The 21,742-nt window shown below is 34.3% G+C and overlaps 1 protein-coding gene across 1 annotated transcript; it reads left to right on the top strand.

The window, feature by feature from the left end:
- Positions 1 to 7,831: 7,831 nt before the first annotated feature.
- Positions 7,832 to 21,074, top strand: LOC132044438 (uncharacterized). The gene is made up of 10 exons (XM_059434912.1): positions 7,832 to 8,119; positions 10,222 to 10,394; positions 11,765 to 11,885; positions 11,956 to 12,008; positions 12,078 to 12,207; positions 15,112 to 15,257; positions 16,773 to 16,958; positions 17,366 to 17,598; positions 19,458 to 19,600; positions 20,649 to 21,074. The coding sequence occupies exons 1-10, from the start codon at positions 7,988 to 7,990 to the stop codon at positions 20,748 to 20,750; spliced, it is 1,419 nt and encodes a 472-aa protein (XP_059290895.1). The 5' UTR covers positions 7,832 to 7,987; the 3' UTR covers positions 20,751 to 21,074.
- The last annotated feature ends 668 nt before the right edge of the window (positions 21,075 to 21,742 follow it).

Below are 21,742 nucleotides of genomic sequence, written 5' to 3'. Positions count from 1 at the left end.
TACAACTATGTTATATATGATCTAGAGTGATAGAAAAAAAATTACGATGATATATTTCCTAAACAAAAATCCAAATTTTTACGCCCTCCCAAAATTCTTCAACTCATGACTCAAAGTTGGAAAAAGAAAACTCACAGCTTCAGGAAGTAAGCAACGTAGTTACGTATCAGAAGTTACCATTTAGTGCGAGCCATTTATTGGTTGTATTTTTAGACCTTTGAGCTGCAACTATTGTGACGGAGAAGTAGAGGAGCAATGGTGGTGGCAATGATGGTGGAGGGGAAGGAAATCTTAGTGGTGGAAAAACAAATAGAGGGGAGGGGTAAAATGGGTTAGGGCTGTTGAGGTGGCATGTCGCGTGGCGTCCACCTCATCAAATGTTAGTGCCACGCAGCATCGGATGTCCACCTTGGACAACTTTAACTGAGTAAGGGTATATTCGAATCAATAGCATAACGGCAGGGGTATATTTAGACCTAAAGTATAACGAAAGATATATTTGGCCCTTTTCCAATAGTACAGGGGTATATTTGGCCCTTTTCCGTATATAAAATGTAGATTGATGATTTGTATCTATATGATCGAGTTGGCCACGGGTTGCAATGGAGGAAGGAGGCGGAGTAACGGCTACGTTAACAGAATTTTGAAAGTTGCGCCTGTGCAGCCAGACCCCGCTATAATTTGGATGGTGTGTGAAGTAAGAAAATAAGTTGAATGTGATAATATATATGAGTTCTTGTATTAGAAGAAAGATAAAACTGTTAACAGTCCTTTGAATATGGATCAAATATCCGTAACTTCTTTGGTAGTAATTCAAATGTAAATGAATGAACTTATTTAGTTCTTGTAATTTAAGGAGGTTCGTTATAGCCTATAAATGGTATTCCATTAATGGTCCTAATTTAAGAATATTCTTCCTAATTTACGTCAATTCAATTTGACTAATCTTTAGAGCTAAGTTAGATTAGATCAAATTACTATTTTAAAATTAAAATTTAGATATTCAAAAATAAATATGGGAAAAAAAATACATTTTAAAATGTCAATCAAAATTCACATAATTTAAATCTCGAAAAACGAAAAGTATCACATAAATAGAAACGGAGGAAATATGTTACTATTCTTTTGTAAAAAACACAATCGAAACCACATAGAAATAACAGTTTTTTACTTCTCTCAATTCTTGTATCAATAGTTTTGGAGTTTTTGTTTATATTTATAGCATTTTTATAACACATTATCAATAGATTCGACACTAATCTCTAACCAATTGAGATTATCTGCTTCAACCAGGTATTATCTTCTTCTTTAAACAATTAGTCAGTTTTCTTCCCATTCGGGTACACATCCCTATATTTGTAACATCTCTAGTAGTATCTTATTAAGTCTCTGATTTGCAATTTGATTATTATACGTGCATGACTTGCTTTGGATATTATTTTGATACTTGCCTAGGTATGAAAGTGTTGAAATATTAGTCTGGTTTTTTCTTCTACTAGTTGACCTAGTCTTTAGGAATTAATTATGTTTTTTTTGTTTGAATCAGTCCAGGTTGTTATGATTTTTAGGGATAAGTGGAGTAACGTGTTTTGTTTCTTTTAGGAGTCATGCGTTATCTGTTTTTTAGGAGTTTATTTGCTTTATGCATATCATGGACTGATATGGGTGCTATTTTTTTGGTATATTCTGTTACATATTTGCCTATATATTAGGCTTGAACCTTTGAATGAAAGTATCAGTTTTCTAGCCATTATTCTCTTCAGCCCTTACGTATTTTTTTTCTTCTTCTTCTTCTTCTGTTTCCAACAGTGGTATCAGAGCTAGGTTATCTTGAGAGGGAAAACAAGTGAGGCAGCCAAAATTTCTTTCATCTCCTTTTACATTTAACCAATGGCCACAGAAAATAATTTTGTGCAAGCAGCTATTCCACGCTTTGATGGTCACTATGATCATTGGAGCATGTTAATGGAGAATTTCATGCGGTCCAAGAGTATTGGCGAGTCATCGAAAATGGAATTCGGCGAAAATGAAGAATGGCACAACTTTGACAGATTCACAAAAAGAAGAACTCGAAGCTAGAAAGCTAAAAGACCTGAAAGCAAATAACTATCTCTTTCAGGCAATTGATCGTCCCATCTTGGAAACAATTCTTTGCAAAGAAACTTCCAAAGATATTTGGGATTCCATGAAGAAGAAGTATCAAGGCTCTACAAGGGTGAAGCGTGCACAGCTTCAAGCTTTGAGAAAGGATTTTGAAACACTAGAGATGAAGGAAGGAGAATCTGTCACCAATTATTGTGCTAGAACAATGGAAATCACCAACAAAATGCGTTTCCACGGTGAGAAGATAGACGATGTTGCCATTGTGGAGAAGATTTTGCGCTCGCTGACACCAAAATATAATTATGTGGTCTGCTCAATCGAAGAGTCAAAAGATATAGATGCACTATCTCTTGATGAATTGCAAAGTTCTTTACTGGTTCATGAACAGAAGATGAACAAAAGTTCCACGGTACAGGAGCAAGCATTGAAGGCTTCTACTAATACTCATTCCAATAACCATAGAGGAAGGGGTAGAGGTAGAGGCCGAGCAAGAGGAAGAGGAGATCGTGGAGGCGAGAGATTTCGGCGAAATTTCAAAGCCAACACGATCAATTTCAAGGCAAAGGCGAGAGGTCGAGACCATGACAAATCCAAGGTAGAATGCTATAGATGGCACAGATTTGGTCATTATGCATCAGATTGTTATACTAGACTGCCTAATGATAAAGAAAAGGAAGAAAGTGCCAACTTTGTCAAAAATAAGGAAGTAGAAACTTTGTTAATGGCTGTCCAAGATGGAATAAAACATGAGTCGGATATTTGGTATATAGATACTGGATGTAGTAACCACATGTGTGGAAGTAAATTTTCTTTTTCATCTCTAAATGAAAATTTCCATTCCAACGTGGCATTTGGTGATTGTTCTACTATTGAAGTGATGGGGAAAGGTGATATCAAGATTAAAACCAAGAATGGTTTTGTTGAAACAATCTCTAATGTGTTGTATGTTCCCGACTTGAAAAGCAACTTACTTAGTGCTGGTCAGTTGCAAGAGAAGGGTTATGTCATCACTATTAAGAAGGGTGAGTGTGAAATTTATGATCCTGTGAGAGGAGCTATTGCAGTAGTTCAAATGAGCTCCAACAGATTATTTCCGCTAAAGATTGATGATATTCAATCTTGTTTGATGGCTGAAGTCAAGGATTCCTCATGGTTGTGGCATTTTCGTTATGGTCATTTGAGTTTTGGAGGATTGAAGACACTCCACTAGAAAAACATGGTCACAGGGCTTCCTCAAATCACTGCTCCTTCCAAAATCTGTGAAGAATGTGTTGTTAGCAAACAACCTCGCTCTCAATTTCCTAAAGGAAAGTCATGGAGAGCAAAGGATGTTTTGGAGCTTGTGCATTCAGATCTTTGTGGTCCAATAAACCCAACATCCAATGGAGGTAAAAGATATTTAATCACTTTTACCGACGATTTTTCAAGGAAAACTTGGGTTTATTTTTTGCAAGAGAAATCTGAAGTTTTTTCAACATTTAAAAGCTTCAAAGTTCGTGTGGAAAATGAAGCAGGAAAAAATATCAAGACTCTCCGAACAGATCGTGGTGGCGAATATTGTTCGAAAGAATTTGAAGGTTTTTGTATAGATCATGGCATTCGGAGAGAGCTTACAGCTGCGTATACACCACAACAGAATGGTGTATCGGAGAGAAAAAATAGAACCATCCTCAACATGGTGAGAAGTTTGTTGGCAAGAGGAAGCGTTCCAAAAACTTTCTGGCCCGAGGCAGTAAATTGGAGTATTCATATTTTAAACAGAAGCCCAACTTTTTCTGTTCAAAATATGACACCGGAGGAGGCATGGAATGGGAGAAAACCAACAGTAGATCATTTTAGAATTTTTGGATGCATCGCATATGCTCATGTCGCAGATCAGAAGAGGAAGAAACTTGATGACAAGGCTGAAAAATGTGTTTTTCTTGGTGTAAGTGAATTTTTCAAAGCATATAAATTGTTCAATCCATTGACAAGGAAGATTGTTATCAGTAGGGATGTTGTTTTTGATGAGGAGAACACTTGGGATTGGAATGGGCAGCAGCTTACCCAAGTACTCTATGATAGTGACGTTGAACCAGAGAAATTTTCAGCAGCTTGCACACCGAAAAATTCAGCAACTTCAGCAACAGTTGCTGTAGAAAATGAAGAAACAACTCGGTCTGTTGGGCGTATTAGAAGAAGGCACCTTGGATGGAAGATTATGAGGTAACTGGAATTGAAGATCCAATTACTCACTTTGCTTTGTTTTCAGATTGTGATCCTACGTCTTTTGAGAGTGCCGTGAAGGAAGAAAAATGGAGAAAAGCAATGGATGATGAAATTAATGCCATTGAACGAAATGATACTTGGGAGCTGTCTGATCTTCCAAATGGACAAAAAACTATTGGAGTAAAATGGGTCTTCAAAACGAAGTTGAAGGAAAACGGTGAAGTTGACAAGTACAAGGCACGTTTAGTAGCTAAGGGGTACAAGCAAGAATACGGGATCGATTATACAGAAGTATTTTCTCCCGTTGCGAGGCATGATACAATCAGATTGGTAATTGCGTTGGCGGCTCAGAAACCTTGGCCTATTTTCCAGTTAGACGTCAAGTCGGCATTCTTACATGGGTACTTGGATGAACAGGTATTTGTTGAACAACCCCCAGATTATGTTAAAATTGGAAATGAGCATATGGTTTACAAATTGAAAAAGGCCCTTTATGGACTAAAACAGGCTCCCCGAGCTTGGTATAGTCGCATTGAGGGGTATTTTCTAAAAGTTGGTTTTTCGAAATGTCCTTATGAGCATACACTTTTTGTTAAAATTGGGGATCAAGGAAAAATGCTCATTATTTGTTTGTATGTTGATGATCTTATATTTACTGGAAATTGTGGTGTGATGATTGAAGAATTCAAGAAGTCAATGATGGATGAGTTTGAAATGTCCGATCTCGGATTAATGCATTACTTTCTTGGCATAGAAGTAGTGCAATCTGATGACGGGATCTTCATTTCTCAGAAGAAATATATAGGAGAAATTCTAGACAGATTTCAGATGAGGGATTGTAATCCTGTTAACACTCCTACAGAACTTGGTTTGAAGCTACACAAAGATCCTACTGGGAAGAAGGTTGACAGCACACTTTACAAACAAATTGTGGGCAGTTTGATGTATCTCACTGCAACAAGGCCCGACATAATGTACTCTATGAGTTTAATCAGTAGGTATATGGAGAATCCCACAGAAATGCATTTGTCGGCAGCGAAGAGAATTCTCCGTTACTTGCAAGGAACGAGAGACTTTGGGATATTTTATAAGAAGAATGAAAAGTCCAAGTTGCTCGGTTATATTGACAGCGACTATGCTGGTGATCAAGATGATAGAAAAATCACTTCAGGTTACGCTTTTATGTTCGGGTCTGGTGCTATTTCATGGTCAGCTAAGAAGCAACCAATTGTCACGTTGTCTAGTACGGAAGTCGAGTTTGTTGCTGCGACTGCTTGTGCTTGTCAAGCTATTTGGTTGAGGAGACTTCTAGAGGAGTTGAAATTCAAGCAACCAGGAGCTACCAAGATCTTTTGTGACAACAATTCGAATCCAACTATCCAAGAATCCAGTGCTACATGGAAGAAGCAAGCACATTGATGTGAAGTTTTATTTCTTAAGAGATCTTAGCAATAATGAAACAATTGAATTGATCTATTGCAGGAGTGAAGATCAGGTTGCGGATATTTTCACCAAGGCCTTAAAGATGGAGTCATTCATGAAACTTAGAAGGCTGCTAGGTGTCTGCACAATTAAAGATGTAAACTGACTGTTAGCAAACATCAGTTTAAGGGGGGACTGTTGAAATATTAGTCTGGTTTTTTCTTCTACTAGTTGACCTAGTCTTTAGGAATTAATTATGTTTTTTTTGTTTGAATCAGTCCAGGTTGTTATGATTTTTAGGGATAAGTGGAGTAACGTGTTTTGTTTCTTTTAGGAGTCATGCGTTATCTCGTTTTTTTAGGAGTTTATTTGCTTTATGCATATCATGGGTGATATGGGTGCTATTTTTTTGGTATATTCTGTTACATATTTGCCTATATATTAGGCTTGAACCTTTGAATGAAAGTATCAGTTTTCTAGCCATTATTCTCTTCAGCCCTTACGTATTTTTTTTTCTTCTTCTTCTTCTGTTTCCAACAGAAAGTAATAAGCTTCAGCTTTAAATTATTATGCCAGGATATGTAGCATTTATGCCTAATAGTTTCTTTAGTCTGAACTCTGAAGTCAGCATTGGATTTAATAGTATTATATGAGTATTTACCATTAGTATTCTCTGATTCTAAATTATACCTTATGAATTTCTCTGTATTGTATGTGATTTAAATATTAAAAAGGGTCCATAGAAATAAATCTTCAAGTCTATACATGGAATATAGAAAAAATAATTACCACGTAATTAATGCAACATTTGATTAGCGATATTGAATAATACTCCCTCATTTTCTTTTATTTGTCCAATTTTTACTTAACACTCCACTTAGGAAAATATTAGCTAAGTGGTTATTTTATTTAGTTGCCCTTATTAACTAGGCTTTTGAGTTTTGAAGTCTAAATTTGCTTATTAATACTCCAATAAGTTTGAAAAATAATTATTTAAGGATAAATGGTAAAATTGGATAAAATAATTTTTTATTTACTAAAAATGGATAAGCAAAATGAATTATTCTTAGTATATTTGACGAGAAAAAGGGAGAGAGGAAATACTATACTCCCTAGTCCCTCTGTACAAAATAAGTATCTTTTTAGCTCTTTTCATGCCCATTAAGAAAAATAATAAATGCAAGATATCATTTACTAAATTGCCCCTATTTATTATGTTTAATTTCTTGAAAAATGAGCACTATTAAGAAAAAGTAGTTCTATAATTAAGGGTATAATTGGAAACAAGTTACTAATTATTGTCTTGAATTGCTAAAGCGACAATTATTTGGGGACAAATTTTTTTCTAAAACAACACTTATTTTGGGACGGAAGGAGTATTAGGTTATGTGAGTTAGAATATGAAATAAAAATATGTGTACCCCTTAACTAGTTCCTTGTATTAAACATAATCTATGTTTCCTTGTTCATTTTAGCAAATCAAGAGATATTTATTATTTTCTTTCATTATTACCATTATCATTAAGTAACTACATAAAGTACGACTAGTCATATTTAGATTTTCAAAGCATAATTAATATGAATAATTCAGTAAAATAAATCCTTAGTAATTTTTTTTTTATGGGAAGTGAAAAGTCAAGGACTAGTAAAATGGAACACAGAGAGTATTTAAAGATAAAATTGCTCTTTCAACATAAATAATTAATTGATGTAACAATTTTTTAATCATAGCTAATTCAGTATAATTAGTATGTATATATAAAAAAAAAACACAGATAATTTGCGAAGGTTGAAAGTGCAATTTATGACAACAAATAGCAGAAGTTAAAACCTTCGCGAATTACAACTTTTGACCTGAGCATTACCTATTATTTTTTAGTGACCAAACCGCCAAGTACTCATTTTCACTTAAGAAAAGGAAATAAAATAAGATATATTGACGCTTCATATCAAAATGGAGCTATTCACACGACATCACTCAACCACAAGTTTGTTCACATAGTCACTCATTTACAAACAAGTGTACTACTATTGTACCGATTTTGAAGCTCATCAAGACAAAATTCATAAGCAACGCAAAACATGTTGGAGAAAAAAAAAGGGTTTTTTTGAGAGGAATCAGTCATCAATTTATGCATCTTTTTTTTAGGTACATCAATTTATGCATCTACACACGTGCATGCATGCAAATTCCAAAAGTGAACTAAACAAACTGAAAGTCTGAAACTGAAATTGGAAACTTGGAAAGACAAAAATGGACAGATCAGAGTCCAGCGTTGATTCGTCGTCTGAAGAAGCCAATTCCTACGACTACGATGAACCATTGAAGCCTGTTCCGTTTCTTCGCATACTTTGGATTGATAATTCTGGAATTCATAGATGTCGTGTAAGCTTTAATTAATTAACTTGTGCTTTTATATATATATGTTAGTGATTAAATTTCTTGATCACATATTAAACAGAGTACGAATTTAACCGAAAAGTATTAGTACTAGCTCGGTTCAAGTGTATATGTGCCCCTATAGTCGACTCGCTTAGAGAAAGAGGCACAAGTATAATTTCCAAGTTGATACAATTCGCATTTTAGAGAAGATAGTTGAGAAAATGTTTGGGATAGTTTCTTTTAGCCTTTTTTTTTTTTTTGGTTGTCGTACGAGTTGGTGGATCATGTATCTGACACGAATGACATTCATTGTATGAACTTGCTTTTTAGTCTACAAATAGATATAGTCAAATCTTACACTTTTGATTTCACTAACATGTGTGACAAAAAAGTCTCAAACAACTGAAAATTAACTCTTTTTACTAACACAAAATTGAGAGTTTTTCACACTAGGAGAGAAATAACAGAGTCCTCTGACATTTGAGGAATCCCAATAATCATAGGAAGCTCAAACGTTCCAAATATAGTTTCTGAGATGGAAGAGGGGAAGAAAATAGAAACAGATTTAGGGTGAATTAGAGTACTCCTTCGACTTTGTTGAAGTGATTGCAAGCGAGAACATACTGTCAGAGATGACATCATGCGCCAAATTACTGGGTAATTTGTCTACTTTGGCAGCGGAGTTTGCTGGAAACTAATGAATTGGAGAATCAGTTTAGTTTTATTCTTCTGTTGACGCTTGAGCAGTGGCGAGCCAGGATTTGACATAGGGGGTTTTAAATATATGAAAAAGTAAACACACGAAGAAGTCAAGGGATTCAACATCTATTGTATACACATAAAAAATAATTTTAACCTTGTATATACAGTATAATTTTTTGTCGAGGGGTTTCAGATGAACCCCTGGAGGCTACCTAGCTCCGCCCCTGCGCTTGAGTATAATTTGATTTATTTTTTTCTTTTTAGAAAATCGATTCTTCCTACCTATCTTTGATACTACCTCCATCCCAATTTATGTGATGATGTTTGACTAGGCACGGAAGGAATGAATTTTGAAACCTGTCGTTTAAAATAAGACATAGATATTTGTGTGATTAGAAACCGTCTCATTAAGGATAAAATAAGAAGTTAAAACTTAAATTGTTACTAAATATAAAATAGTGTCGTTCTTTTTGGAACTGCCCGCCTTAAAAGGAAAGAGCGGTCACATAAATTGGGACGGAAGAAGTACCATTTGGGAAAAACAGAGGAATAAGAATGAGTATGATGAAGAAGAAAGGAATGCAGTTTCGGAGAATGCTCATTCCATCAACCTATTCTAGTTTAAATAGAAAAGATTCATAATTCACAAGCATATAAATTTCTGATTGGTCCTAAAAAACTCCATATATTATACTAACTAGTAGTATATGCTGAGTTCCCACATGGGTGGATGATGAGTTATTTGGTATCCTTATTTATAGTCTTGGGCTCTAGTAGCTTTCGGAGTTGGAGTTAGGATAAGGTTCATTTTCTTATCATGATATCAGAGCCATGGCCATCAGAATTCAAGATTTATCTGATGTTGGGTTCCCATTTTAATTGTTCACACTCTACGTGTCCAGTCCTAGGCGTGCATGGTGATGAGTTATTTAGTCTATATGGTCTTGGACAATCCTCACATTATGAGCTAGCTTTTGGGTAGATTTAGCTCCAAGGTCCATTTCCTTATCAATATATACATATTCTCCTTAATTGAAATATATTTACACAACATTCTTACCAACTCAATTAACATATATTGTGATGTCAACAAGCTTTCTGTTAATTTTTCTGTTCTTTGCTAGTAAAGGATATGTAGTCCAAAGCAATTATGGAGTCCATCCATGGCAATGCTTGGTGTTTACTTCTCATTATTGGACTTCCCTTCTTGGCTATTGTTTTAAGGCCTTACTGATTATTTTGGATATCTCATTAGCTATGAAAATATGGAAGTCTATACAAAGTAATCCTTTTAAAAATTGTTGCTATCTCTATATGATGTTGGACATTGGTTGGTACTTGGTATAGCCACATTTTGGTTGAAAGTGGAGTGAATTTGGTCAATTCATGTGCATCATTTACAGGTTATTCCATATGAACGCCTCAGCTTTGTGAGAAAGCATGGTATAGGCTTAAGTCCTGCATGTCTGGCTGCACTCAGTTCAGTATCTAATGCTCCCCCTGAGGGTTCTCCTCTCAATTATACGGGCATGATCAGAATCATTCCGGATTTATCAACCCGATGCAAAATCCCGTGGTACTACTTGAAACCTCCTGTCTATAATTAAGTACTTACTTGATTTATTCAATTTTATTTTTCTTTCAAGAACAACAAGAACATACCCTATGTGATCTGACAAGTGGGGTCTGGGAGGGTGGGGTATACGCAGACCTTACCCCTACCTTTGTTTTTCTTTATGCTCCTGAATTTAAGTTTTATTCTAGTTATGCATTCTGTAGGTTGTCTTTATCGATTTCATTGATAGGTCATATATGATAAGATTAGATAATACCCTCTTTCATTTTTTCGAATGCTAAGCTATGGGGATTTTGTCCCGTGCTGCCTTCTCAGAAACAATACAGAACTTTTTCAGTTTCGTGCGTTTGGTAATTCTTAGGATTATTTTCCATGTTTGGCTGAGCATACAAGTAAATGACATATATCAATTGTACTGGTTGTAGGAATATGCTACGAGAATCATATTTTGGGTATGTTTGGATATTGAAGGTTGATAATAATGTCTAAGTATTGATTGAAGTGATATTGATTAAGAGTTGGCATATTTCTAAAAGAAAATGGCTTCCACTCATCAATGACGGAAGTCACTTTCACCATTTGATGGAAAACATTTTTCTTGAGGAATACAATTTTAAAGTTTAAGATAACCAAACACATATAAGCATATTATTTTATGCAAAACATTTAGTAGAAACACATGAAAATGTCTTGTAACCAGATCTAAAGAGCAGAATTCAATAGGTACTGTTCCAAATCATGGGGTAGAGGATACATGGTATGTGGTTAATTGCATGGTCACTAATAGGAGATAATATTATTGAGAGTATTCCAAAATTATTCGGCTAAAGAAAGGGAAAAAGAAGAATATTTATTAAGAGGAAATCTGGATATTAACCTTCAAAACAAATCATTTCCTCAAAGTAGCAGAGCTCTTCTTTTTCAGCTCTGAAACTTCAAAGAATTTTCCTTTTTAGTGGATATGTTTCACTAGCTCAAGGTTCCATTACCACTTGCTCCGCGGCCTCCACCGTATCCCCTCCTTCCAATTTATGTTTTATAGATGCCACTAAACTCAATTTTGCAAGAGCTATAGTTGTAAAGTATGAAAACCTGATGCGATTTTTCATGATATCACATGATTTATTTTGAAAACACGAAGTAAACATAGAGATACCAAAACAAAAGTATCTTGTAGCTGGTTTTTCTGAAATTGTACAAACATTGATGTCCAACTGTTTTCATTGTCTATTGGCTGAATGTATGGACCTTAGCGTGGCAACGTTCAACTGAGATATCAAATTTCTCCTGAACTTTGTTTGATTTTTTTTTTTTTGGTCTTCATGGCAGAAATATTCGTAATCATGTCTGATGTGCATCTTTTGATCCAGGGAAAAACAACAGGATATGTGTTTAGCTGATATGTGTATTGAACCTGGCAAACCATGGGAATACTGTCCAAGAGAAGTATTTCGGAGAGTCACTAAAATTTTAAAAGATGAATTCGACTTGGTATGTCTAATATCTTTTGTGCAAAGTGTTAAATAGTCTTATTGATCTGATGCATATCTACATGTTTCAGGTCGTGAATGTAGGCTTTGAAATTGAATTTTACCTTTTGAAGAGCGTAATAAGGTATGCATCTTGTGTTGAGTTTCTCATCTTTAAAGTTTTACACTAAATTTGTATAAATACAATATAAAGGAACGGCAAAGAAGAGTGGTTACCAATTGACAAGACCTCTTACTGCTCTACATCAGCATTTGATGCTGCGTCCTCTATATTAGAAGATATCGACACTTTTCTTCAAACGATGAATATTACAGTTGAACAGGTAAGTTCCCATTTCCTTGAATGTTTGCTTGCAAATTTGGTAGCACGTCGTCTATGCACGCAGTATTGCAGATACTAGGAGATTTTAGTATGCATTTCTCTTTTTCTCCATGAAAATCCTTTACCACTTATTTAATGTAACAATATATTTCTTAATGATAGAATTACATATATGGTAAGATATTTATACTGAAATACTACCTACAAAATTACTAGGCTGTCCCTGAGTACATATAGAATATTAATTGCCCCAGGCAAAGCCTGATATGGAAGAACACAGAACTTTTTATACAACTTTAACAACCTCTGAGAGAGAAGAATCATTGTTAACATATCAAAGTTTGTCGCTCGTAGGAACATCTCAAACTTATAAACTTCCAGAAGTTATTTTTTCAAGATATATATGCTGGGTATGAGCTTGTTGTGCAAGATCATGAGATAGATAAATGATACTAATATTGCCATAGTAAATACTTAGTGGAAATAGATAAAAGTGGTGTGTGAACAAGGGAATCCACCTTCCAGTAGCAGTATATGCAATAGAAAGAGATAGTTTTAGAACTGGATCTGCCGAAAACTATAGAACTGGATCTGCCGAAAACTATCTGCTTCTTGATTTCATAAGAAACAAGACTGTACCAAGAGAAAAAGTATGCTGAGGTAGGATATCAGTTGAGGGACATAACCTGCCAATTTGTGTTGTTGTAGCATTCCAGATGATCAATAGAGAAGCAGCACATTACGAGCCGTGGTATTTGAATGAGTTGAAGAAGACTGAAGACCAGAGAAAAATGTTTTTGAACCTAGAAATGAAACATTCACGAGTAAAGTAGACAACGAAACCAGTTAGTTAGAACTCTTGCAAAAAGAGAAGAGGAAGTATTTCCATTAAGGACAGAAGAGGGTTTCTAGTGAAAATGGAGGCAATAACACAGAAGAACCAAGATAACATGTGAAGAACATCAGTTTCAGAAATGTGATTACAACTTAGATTAGGGAATTCACAATAGGCTGTAGATGATGTAAATAATTAGTGATTGAAAGATCACATTTCTTAAAGTCATGAAGATGGACCTTGAGTTGGAGAATCTGCGAGCTTCGTAGGTCATAAAAGAGGAATTCAATTTTGATCCAAGTTTCTAGTAAAAGAGTGATTGGAGTGACTAATAGTTTGAATGATTTGCTAAGAAATGGTTGGTTGAATCCAAGCAATACAACTGAATTAATCTGAATCCGATGATGAAATAAAGGCAGAATATAATCACCATATTTCTTAATATAAGTACCATCTTTTTTTTTTTTTTTTTTTTTTTGAAGTAATTGATTTACCTCAACTTGTTTGGGACTGATGCATAGTAGCAGTTATTATTGTTGTTTTGAATTTTATTGATCTATCTTCCAAACATGTAAATATACATGTTCAGAAGGTATTCCTTGAAGCACCAACATAGGGCAGACGTTGAACACTAGCAAGAAAAGTTTCCGCCATAACATACAAGTACCATCTTCTCTGATAAAGGATGGCATGCAGGGCAAAGCTTGTGTCAGTAAGCCATAAACACCGATTTCTTGAGCACTAGTAAGAAGAGTTTCCTCAATAACATGTACTAATTAGTATAATGTAAGATATAGAGACAAGACTTTAATGTTGCAAAATGAAATAGCATTGTTTGGAGAGACCAAAAGAGAAGACTTGTCAATCAAAATTGGAAAGGAGGTGGCTGAGTAAGGTGAAGAAAAGGAAGACGTGTCCGAATAGAAGAAAATAGCAAGATAGAAGAAGAGACCTGAGCATATGATACTATGTACCAAAGTATGATATTCATGTTAGATTTATAGGTACGATAAGAAAAATATAGCTAAAAGACACATCATCACAAAGACTAGGCTACCATTGAGTACATATACAGCAATTATTTAAGAGTGGAGCTCGACAGAGAGGTTTCATGCAACAACGCAACCTACTTTTAGCTGTGTTCCAACAACTATTCTTTCTCAACATAAGCTTAATCTCAAGAATTGAAGTAAGTACGGGGGCTTTACTAAATTTTTCTTAATTTTCAAGATATTTGTGATGAAGCACTATTAAAAATAAGGACTAATCTAACTTGGTAATTAAAAAAAAAAATTACCAAAAAAAATTAACTAATACTGATTTTTTTTCATTTTTCCTTTTTTCATTTTTCCCCTCAACTAATTGAATTATTTAACAGTTTGTTTCATATATGAAATAATTATCACAGTCATATGTAATCCACCTCCGTCACTCAGCACAAAAATGCTACTCACTTATGATTATATTATTTCACAAAAATAGTTTATTTACTAGTGTTAATGCAGACTCTAAAGCTTTGTTGATGCTTAAATCATCTTGGCTGCTAGTGGTATGATGACAATTTTTCTTCTCAACCAGTTAAGAACTGCGTTAAGCTTTCAGAAGTCAAAAATTTACATCCCCTCATTCTCTATATACTGAAGAATTATTTTTAGTCAGACTACCTTGCCAATAGAAGAAGTAGAAAAGTGAAGTGTTGGGATATTCTTCTTTTTTTCTTTTCATTCAAAGCTGAAGAAGCTATATCCAAAAAAATCATTTTCTGAATGTTTTCATGGTTTACGAGGATAATTGCTTCATGAACATTATCAACTGCATCTAGACCCAAATAAAAGGGAATAAAAGGAAAAAGAATAGCATGTTTCATGTAACACAATTTTTACATAGTTCCACACATACAACAATATAATGAGATTGGACTGTATAAACTGCATAGGTTATTTACCAAAAAAAAAAAAAAAAGAAAAACTGCATAGGTTGAATCTTTTACCTAGTATAAGACAGAAAATAACCCACAAATTTTCAGTCCAGTAAAGATTGCTTCCCTTTTTTTCTCCTTCAAATATGCAGCTACATGCGGAAACTGGGAGAGGTCAGTTTGAAGTTGTCCTGGGATACACGGAGGCTGGAACATCAATTGTCAGCTTAATTTATGCTCGTGAAGTCATCAGATCAGTTGCAAGGCAACACGGGCTGATGGCAACTTTTGTTCCAAAGTAGGTAGCAGATTTGCCTACAGCACTTTTAGGTGCATTTTCCTTTTTAAATGCAAGTTCTATACTGATGATTAAATTTTAAAAAATATAACGAGTTTTACACAATCAGATCACTTAAAAAGTAATTGTAATTAATTCGCATTAATAAGTATTGATTGATCACTTAAAATATCGTAAAATTTCTATCTGATAAAACCAATTAAATTACACTAATATTGTAGAAGTGCTTTGCACCTATGAGAGTGTAAGTTAAGTCTTTTGTTTAATTGTTGATCCAATCATGCCTTTTCTTCTTCAAAAGTGATATCACTGTAACACATCCTGTTATGCTCTATAATTTTTATTCATTAGGTGGAGACGTTATGTATGAACTTTCTACTTAGAAGCATTACTAACTTACTTTATACATTTGCACCGTTTCTTACTTTGAGTCGTGCATGTGTGCAAATGATAGGGTGATTACTGATGCTTCCTTACTTTATTGACTGACCAAGTGTAGTGAGCTAGTGCAATATTGTTCATTAAGAGTGATGCACAATTGAAAAACTTTTACTGTATCCAATTGATGGATGTTTGCTGGTTCTAGGAGTAACATAGTTTGGGGATCGCTAAAGAACAATGGATTTTCAAATAAGTAGTGAAGTTTAGATTACACCCATTCTCACTTCGCGATAAATCAAAGACGAGGATGAAGTCAGCACCTTGTTGGCTTTTAAATACTTGCTTTCCTTATTATAATCTCTTGTAACTCATACTGAAGTAGTCAACCGTGGGAACAGTTTCTATTTTTGCATGGTTTTCTGCAGTTGAAAAATTATCCGCTGCTGAGTGGTCAATTTTTTATTGCAGTTTTCTTGCTTAATGACTATAAACACGTAGCTCGATCCCAATAAAATCTACGAACAACTCCATCATTCTTCTATCCTTCACAACCCTTTTGACCGGATTGAGAGATACTTGTTATTAGGAAAAGCTATATCTATTTTGAGGCGGAGCCAGAATTTGAAGCTTGTGGGTTCGGAGTTCTAATTCTTTAAAGTTACTGGGTTCTAAATTAATAATTTATACATAGTTGACAAAAAATTTAATACAAATACATGATTCGACCAAAGCTACTGGGTTCGGCCGAACCCATGCCCGAAGGGCTAGCTCCCCTGATTTTGAGAAATGGAAAAGGAGCATCCACCTTCTATTACTAAATAAAAGATGGAAATATTTATCCACTGGAGAAGGCGAGATGACATACATGCCATACTATGTAGTTTACTATTTTGGAAAAGGTTCATAATGTTAAATGCATGCTGTTATTTGTTTTTCAAAACAGTTGAGAAGAAATAAGTTTCTTTCAGTATTACTTGCTGAATTTACTTCTCCTGGATAAATTTTCCTTACTTTTGAATTAACTTCTTGCATTCATGTATTTTCTTTTAGAGATTTATGTCAAGGCCCCATTCCCAAAATTTTTACTGCATGAAGTTATAGCAAGTGACTGACATTTTGGCCTTTTTTGTCTAGGTTTGCAGAAGATGAAGATGGCTCTGGATCACATGTCCACATCAGTTTATCTAGAAATGGAGAAAATGTTTTTATGGCATCTGGTGAATCAAAATATGGGATGTCCAAGATTGGGGAATCATTCATGGCTGGGGTGTTAAATCATCTTCCTTCCATATTAGCTTTTACTCTAACACATATTCTTAGGTTAGTGATTTTCTATAATTCTTATTATCCTGCTTCTTTTCCATTAATTTAAAAAATTAAGTGCTGAATAAATGCAAAACTTATAAATCTAAAAGTCAAGGAAAATCATCAATTTTTGGCACTATGTTATTACTGTAAATAAGTTTCTTTTGGCGGAACAGTACCCCGTAATAAGAGAAAGTATCACTTCCACATTTCCTATTTTTGATGCAGTATGGCCTACCTATCAGTTGCCTTTCTTTTTGGTAGACCTTGAAATCTCTTGTTTTCCTCAGACCTCTACTGTCATTCTAGCAATGAAACACCAGATTCTGTCTCAAAGCTTTCTAACTGACCTGAGGATTAATTGAAAATCTGTTAGAAGTTTCTAACATATGTATGATTTTCTAACTATTAATTACGTGCAGTTATGAACATATGGTACCTAAGACGCGAAATGCAGCATACGTCTGCTGGGGGAAAGAAAATACAGAGGCACCATTGAGAACTGCTAGCCCTCCTGGAATTGCAGATGATCGTGTAAGCCATTTTGAAATTAAAGCGTTTGATGCATGTACAAACCCATACATAGGTCTTGCTACAATCATTATGGCTGGGATCGATGGGTTGCGAAAAGATTCAAGCCTTCCAGAACCAGTGGGTAAGTTAGACAATCATTTAGTATTTCCTTTACTGTATCTTCTATTATGTATTAGCCTTTTAATTTTTCCCTTTGTGCTATATCGTTCAGCCTGGTAGTGGTACACCTATTATATCTGTTGTGATGGTTCACCTCAAGAGGGTTAAATCAGCATGACCAAAATTAAGATACATAGTCTATTACATTATGTCAATTCAAACAATTTTTGAAGTGTGCTACACGTTCAATGTAGTTCTCCCACATTTTCCATTTTAGGTTTCCCTATCTCTATTTCTAATCTTTTGAATATTATTTAGCTGTCTATGTGGGACACTAATTTTATGAGTACTGCACATATCTTCTTATAATGACCGCAGACAAGAATTGTGAGCGGAAACCATGCGAATCAAGATGATACCTTTTTTTTTTTTTTTTTTTTTTTTAAATTGTTTTGATAGGACACAATATGAAGTAAGCCTCATATCAATATGGTACCTAATTATAGTTTCAAGATATTATCTCTCTTTGATAAGTTTCTGTTGCACATGTTTTTTCCTATTAAACTACTTTCAAAGTATTGGAGCAATTCACTTACCTACAGAGAAAAGGTAAAAGGGAATGAAACAGAATAAACTAATGACAAGGACTCTGTTAGCCAACTAAGGCATTTGGAGTGTTTCATCAAGGATGTCAAATGTAGGATAGTGATAATAACTTTTGATCAAGATGAGTCTTAATTTGGCAGTCTTACTTTTATTAGCAGCTTTGTCTATATTAAGAGTAGTGTTATTCCAAACCATCATTTAAAGCAATGAAGTGCTTTATAAATAATTCACAAGAGATTTTAACATAATTAACTCACAAAATTTAGGAAATCATATGCAATACTGCTGAAGTTGACAAAAGCAGGAAGCTTAACATTAGTCATGCTTTCTTGATGCTTTGCCTCCTATCTGACGTTCCATTATTGACAATCCCGATGTGTTGAATGGGTTATACAAACTCTTGTTGCAGTGGATAGTAATTGGTATTCAAGAAAGTAGTTTGAGGGTGACCCTCATGATCCTCATGCTGTTGTTGGATGTACTAGTTGAGTGATAATAATGCTTCTAGATTTTTAATTCAAAATTGAGCTTCCTCTTTTATGACTATATGGGTACTGAAACATTCTGAAATTTCTAGTGTTCTCCCTCCATCACAAGTTCAACATGTTTCCCTTGAGAATATATGTTAGATGAGTTGCCTCATGAGATAGATATTCAGATCAAAGGGTTTGTTCACTATATCTAATTCATCCGTGATGAGTTTGAAGAAGAATGAAACTCTGACGGAGCAACGGTTGTTGCATTTTGAAAAAAGTTCCATGTATGTATGCGCTCTTGCGTATCCGTAAAAAAGATGGCAGTGCTAGTGTGACAGAGCATCATCTTTCTAATGCACCAGTGTATCCAAAGTTTAGCTGAAGTCAAGTTCATTTTTGGTAGGAGATTGATGTAGGACAAGTGACCATAGTTTTTGACCTTAGGTGGAATTTGGCCTAGCTTATTGGATTATATTAGGTGTCTTGCCAGTAAAAAGTTGCTGAATGTTTCATTTTACTATCATCAATTAATCTTATTATTGTTGAATATTCAGCTATTATTTGTGTTTCATTCTAAAGATTTCATGATTTCATTAAGTGTTCTGCGATTCCTTCTACTGCTTTTATAGCTTCCAATCTTTGTATGAAAGCACATGGCCTTCTCGGTGTTTTTTCCTAGCTAATGCTTATCTCTTTTTGAAGTGAGTCAATAAAGAAGTTGATGACTCAATTTCCATGTCCATAGTTGAGATATTCCTGAACTGTTATTTGAAACTCAAATGATGTTTTCGTGAAACAGAGGGGGATTCTGATGTCTCTGGCGAGAATCTACGAAGTGTACCAGATTCTATTTCTGACTCTTTAGTTGCTTTAGCGAAAGATACATTGGTTACGGAAGTGATGAGTGAAAATCTTTTGACCGCCATAAAAGCGATCCGAAAGGTACGTTCTGATTGTTGCTTACTCATAGTAATATATGGATATATTTGAGAACTGGTTACTCACAAAGAGCATATATATAGGGTATAATGGAAGAGGAATCAGTGCTGTTAACCATTAGTTTTTAACTTATATACCCTGTCAATGTAAAATTTTGCCATATCATGTCATTTTAGAGTTAATTGTCTATGATCAGTATGAATCGCTTACCTCGAAAAAATAAGTAACATGTTATAATCAGTTAACTACACCGATAGTATAAAAAATTCTTGACTCGTATGTGTTGCATAAATCGGTTGAGGATCTAAGTCCAGGATATGCAACTGAATCATATGCCTTTAACTAGTCAAAATTTCCTGATGTAATGAATGCACATTCTCCTGTATGCATAATTTTCATGTCTTTATATGTGAAAAAATTGTTAAAAGTGGATACTTGCAAACTTCACCACCAGTCTATTTCTAACAATTCAAATGGTGAAGTGGATAGGACCTGTGTTTTAAGGAGCAGAGGAGAGCTGAAAGATAGTTTACCATAAAATAACTCTTTAAATTCATCAAGTTCTTAGTTAGAGAATACATTATACATGTAAAGTCTAATCAAATACTTAAAAGATTTAAGTATAAAATGTTCAAGGGCATGCGAGGTCCGTTAACAATGTTCTCTCCGCATTCCCACCGCTGTGGAAATACACGGGCTATGTTGTTGTTGAAGGCGTGCGCGGCTAAAAATTCGAAGTGTCGTAAAGCAGTCTTTTCTGAGTCGAATGCTCGGCCTATCAAAACATAACCCCATGAAATCTAGTTTCCCCCATGATTTAGAGGCTAGATACGACTGTATTTTCGTTACAATAATCTGTCATTGCATGAGTCAGCAGGCAATATTCTCTCTCTTTTAGTTTAAGAATTTGGATTAGCAATTGGCATACTGAAGTAACAAATTAAACTGTGAGAAAAGGGTCACTTCTTTTTTTAGCTTTAACTATAGTTAAAGTCTCTTTGGACTCTTTTAACTATTATGAACATGCTGAGGATGATTTTCTATTTTGCAGATGGAGGTCAAGAACTATTGTGAGCCTCAGAGGGATTACAGTCAGCCTTATGAGCTGAATATATTTAAGGACCCACTCAAGGATATTTTCTTCAAATTTTAGCTTGACCATAGGTATTCTTTTATATTGCTCAAACTCTTAAAAATTTCGCCGGGCGTGTGTCTAATTTCCAAAAGTAGTGCATTTTGGAGAATCCGACATAGTTGTGGCGGCATTTTAGGAGAACCGAGCAACATAGGTTTTCGTGAGCATCTAGAATTTATAGTCGTTCAGGACGAGACTAATGCGCACACATTTTGTTTCGTCTGTGTCTTTTTTTTTCTTTTGCTTCATCTTACGGACATGTTTAATAACTAGTAATTTTAGCTTGTCACTTACTGTATAATTTCGTATTATGCCTTCAGTGTTCTCGTTGGTAAAAGCTTATACTCCCTCCGTCCACTTTTACTTGTCTACTTAATTAAAATTGGGTGAAAATCATTTACACCCCTCAACTTTACCTTAAAAATCAAACTACCCCCTCAACTTTGAACAATAATCATCCGCCCCGGCCCTTTTTATATGCAATGTCTATTATGCCCTTGACATCATTAATCCTTCATATATGTAATACATTATATATTTATACTATATAATATATTTTTAGCTAGGTATTTTATCTATAGTTTAAATAATTTTACAATTTATTATACTGTAGTTCTTTTATATCATCAACATTACACGTAGAATAATCATTTTATAATTTCTTGTATGTATGTAAATGTCTGCATACATAAACTATAACTAAATTCTACAACCCTCTTATTCGTTGTTGGCTATGTAGATAAACGAGTTTTAATTATCATTAATAAAATATTTTCTTAATTTTAATTAAAAATTAATTTACAATACAAATAGATAATATTTTTGAAATTTGTTATAAAATTATCGCTATTCTTATAATTTTTTTTCCTATTACTTGCACTGAAATAAGCTTATAAATTTCTCACTTTTTTTTTTTTTTTTTTTTTTATATATTTACAATTGTGTAAATAGATATTACTGTTGTGCTTGCTATTAATAAACTTATTTTTACTATTTTGCTCATTTATTTC

This window comes from Lycium ferocissimum, unplaced genomic scaffold (assembly GCF_029784015.1).
Source record: "Lycium ferocissimum isolate CSIRO_LF1 unplaced genomic scaffold, AGI_CSIRO_Lferr_CH_V1 ctg45, whole genome shotgun sequence".
In the NCBI taxonomy this organism is placed as follows: domain Eukaryota; kingdom Viridiplantae; phylum Streptophyta; class Magnoliopsida; order Solanales; family Solanaceae; genus Lycium; species Lycium ferocissimum.
Note: the sequence above shows the minus strand (reverse complement) of the source record. Positions and strands in the feature narration are given on the sequence as shown.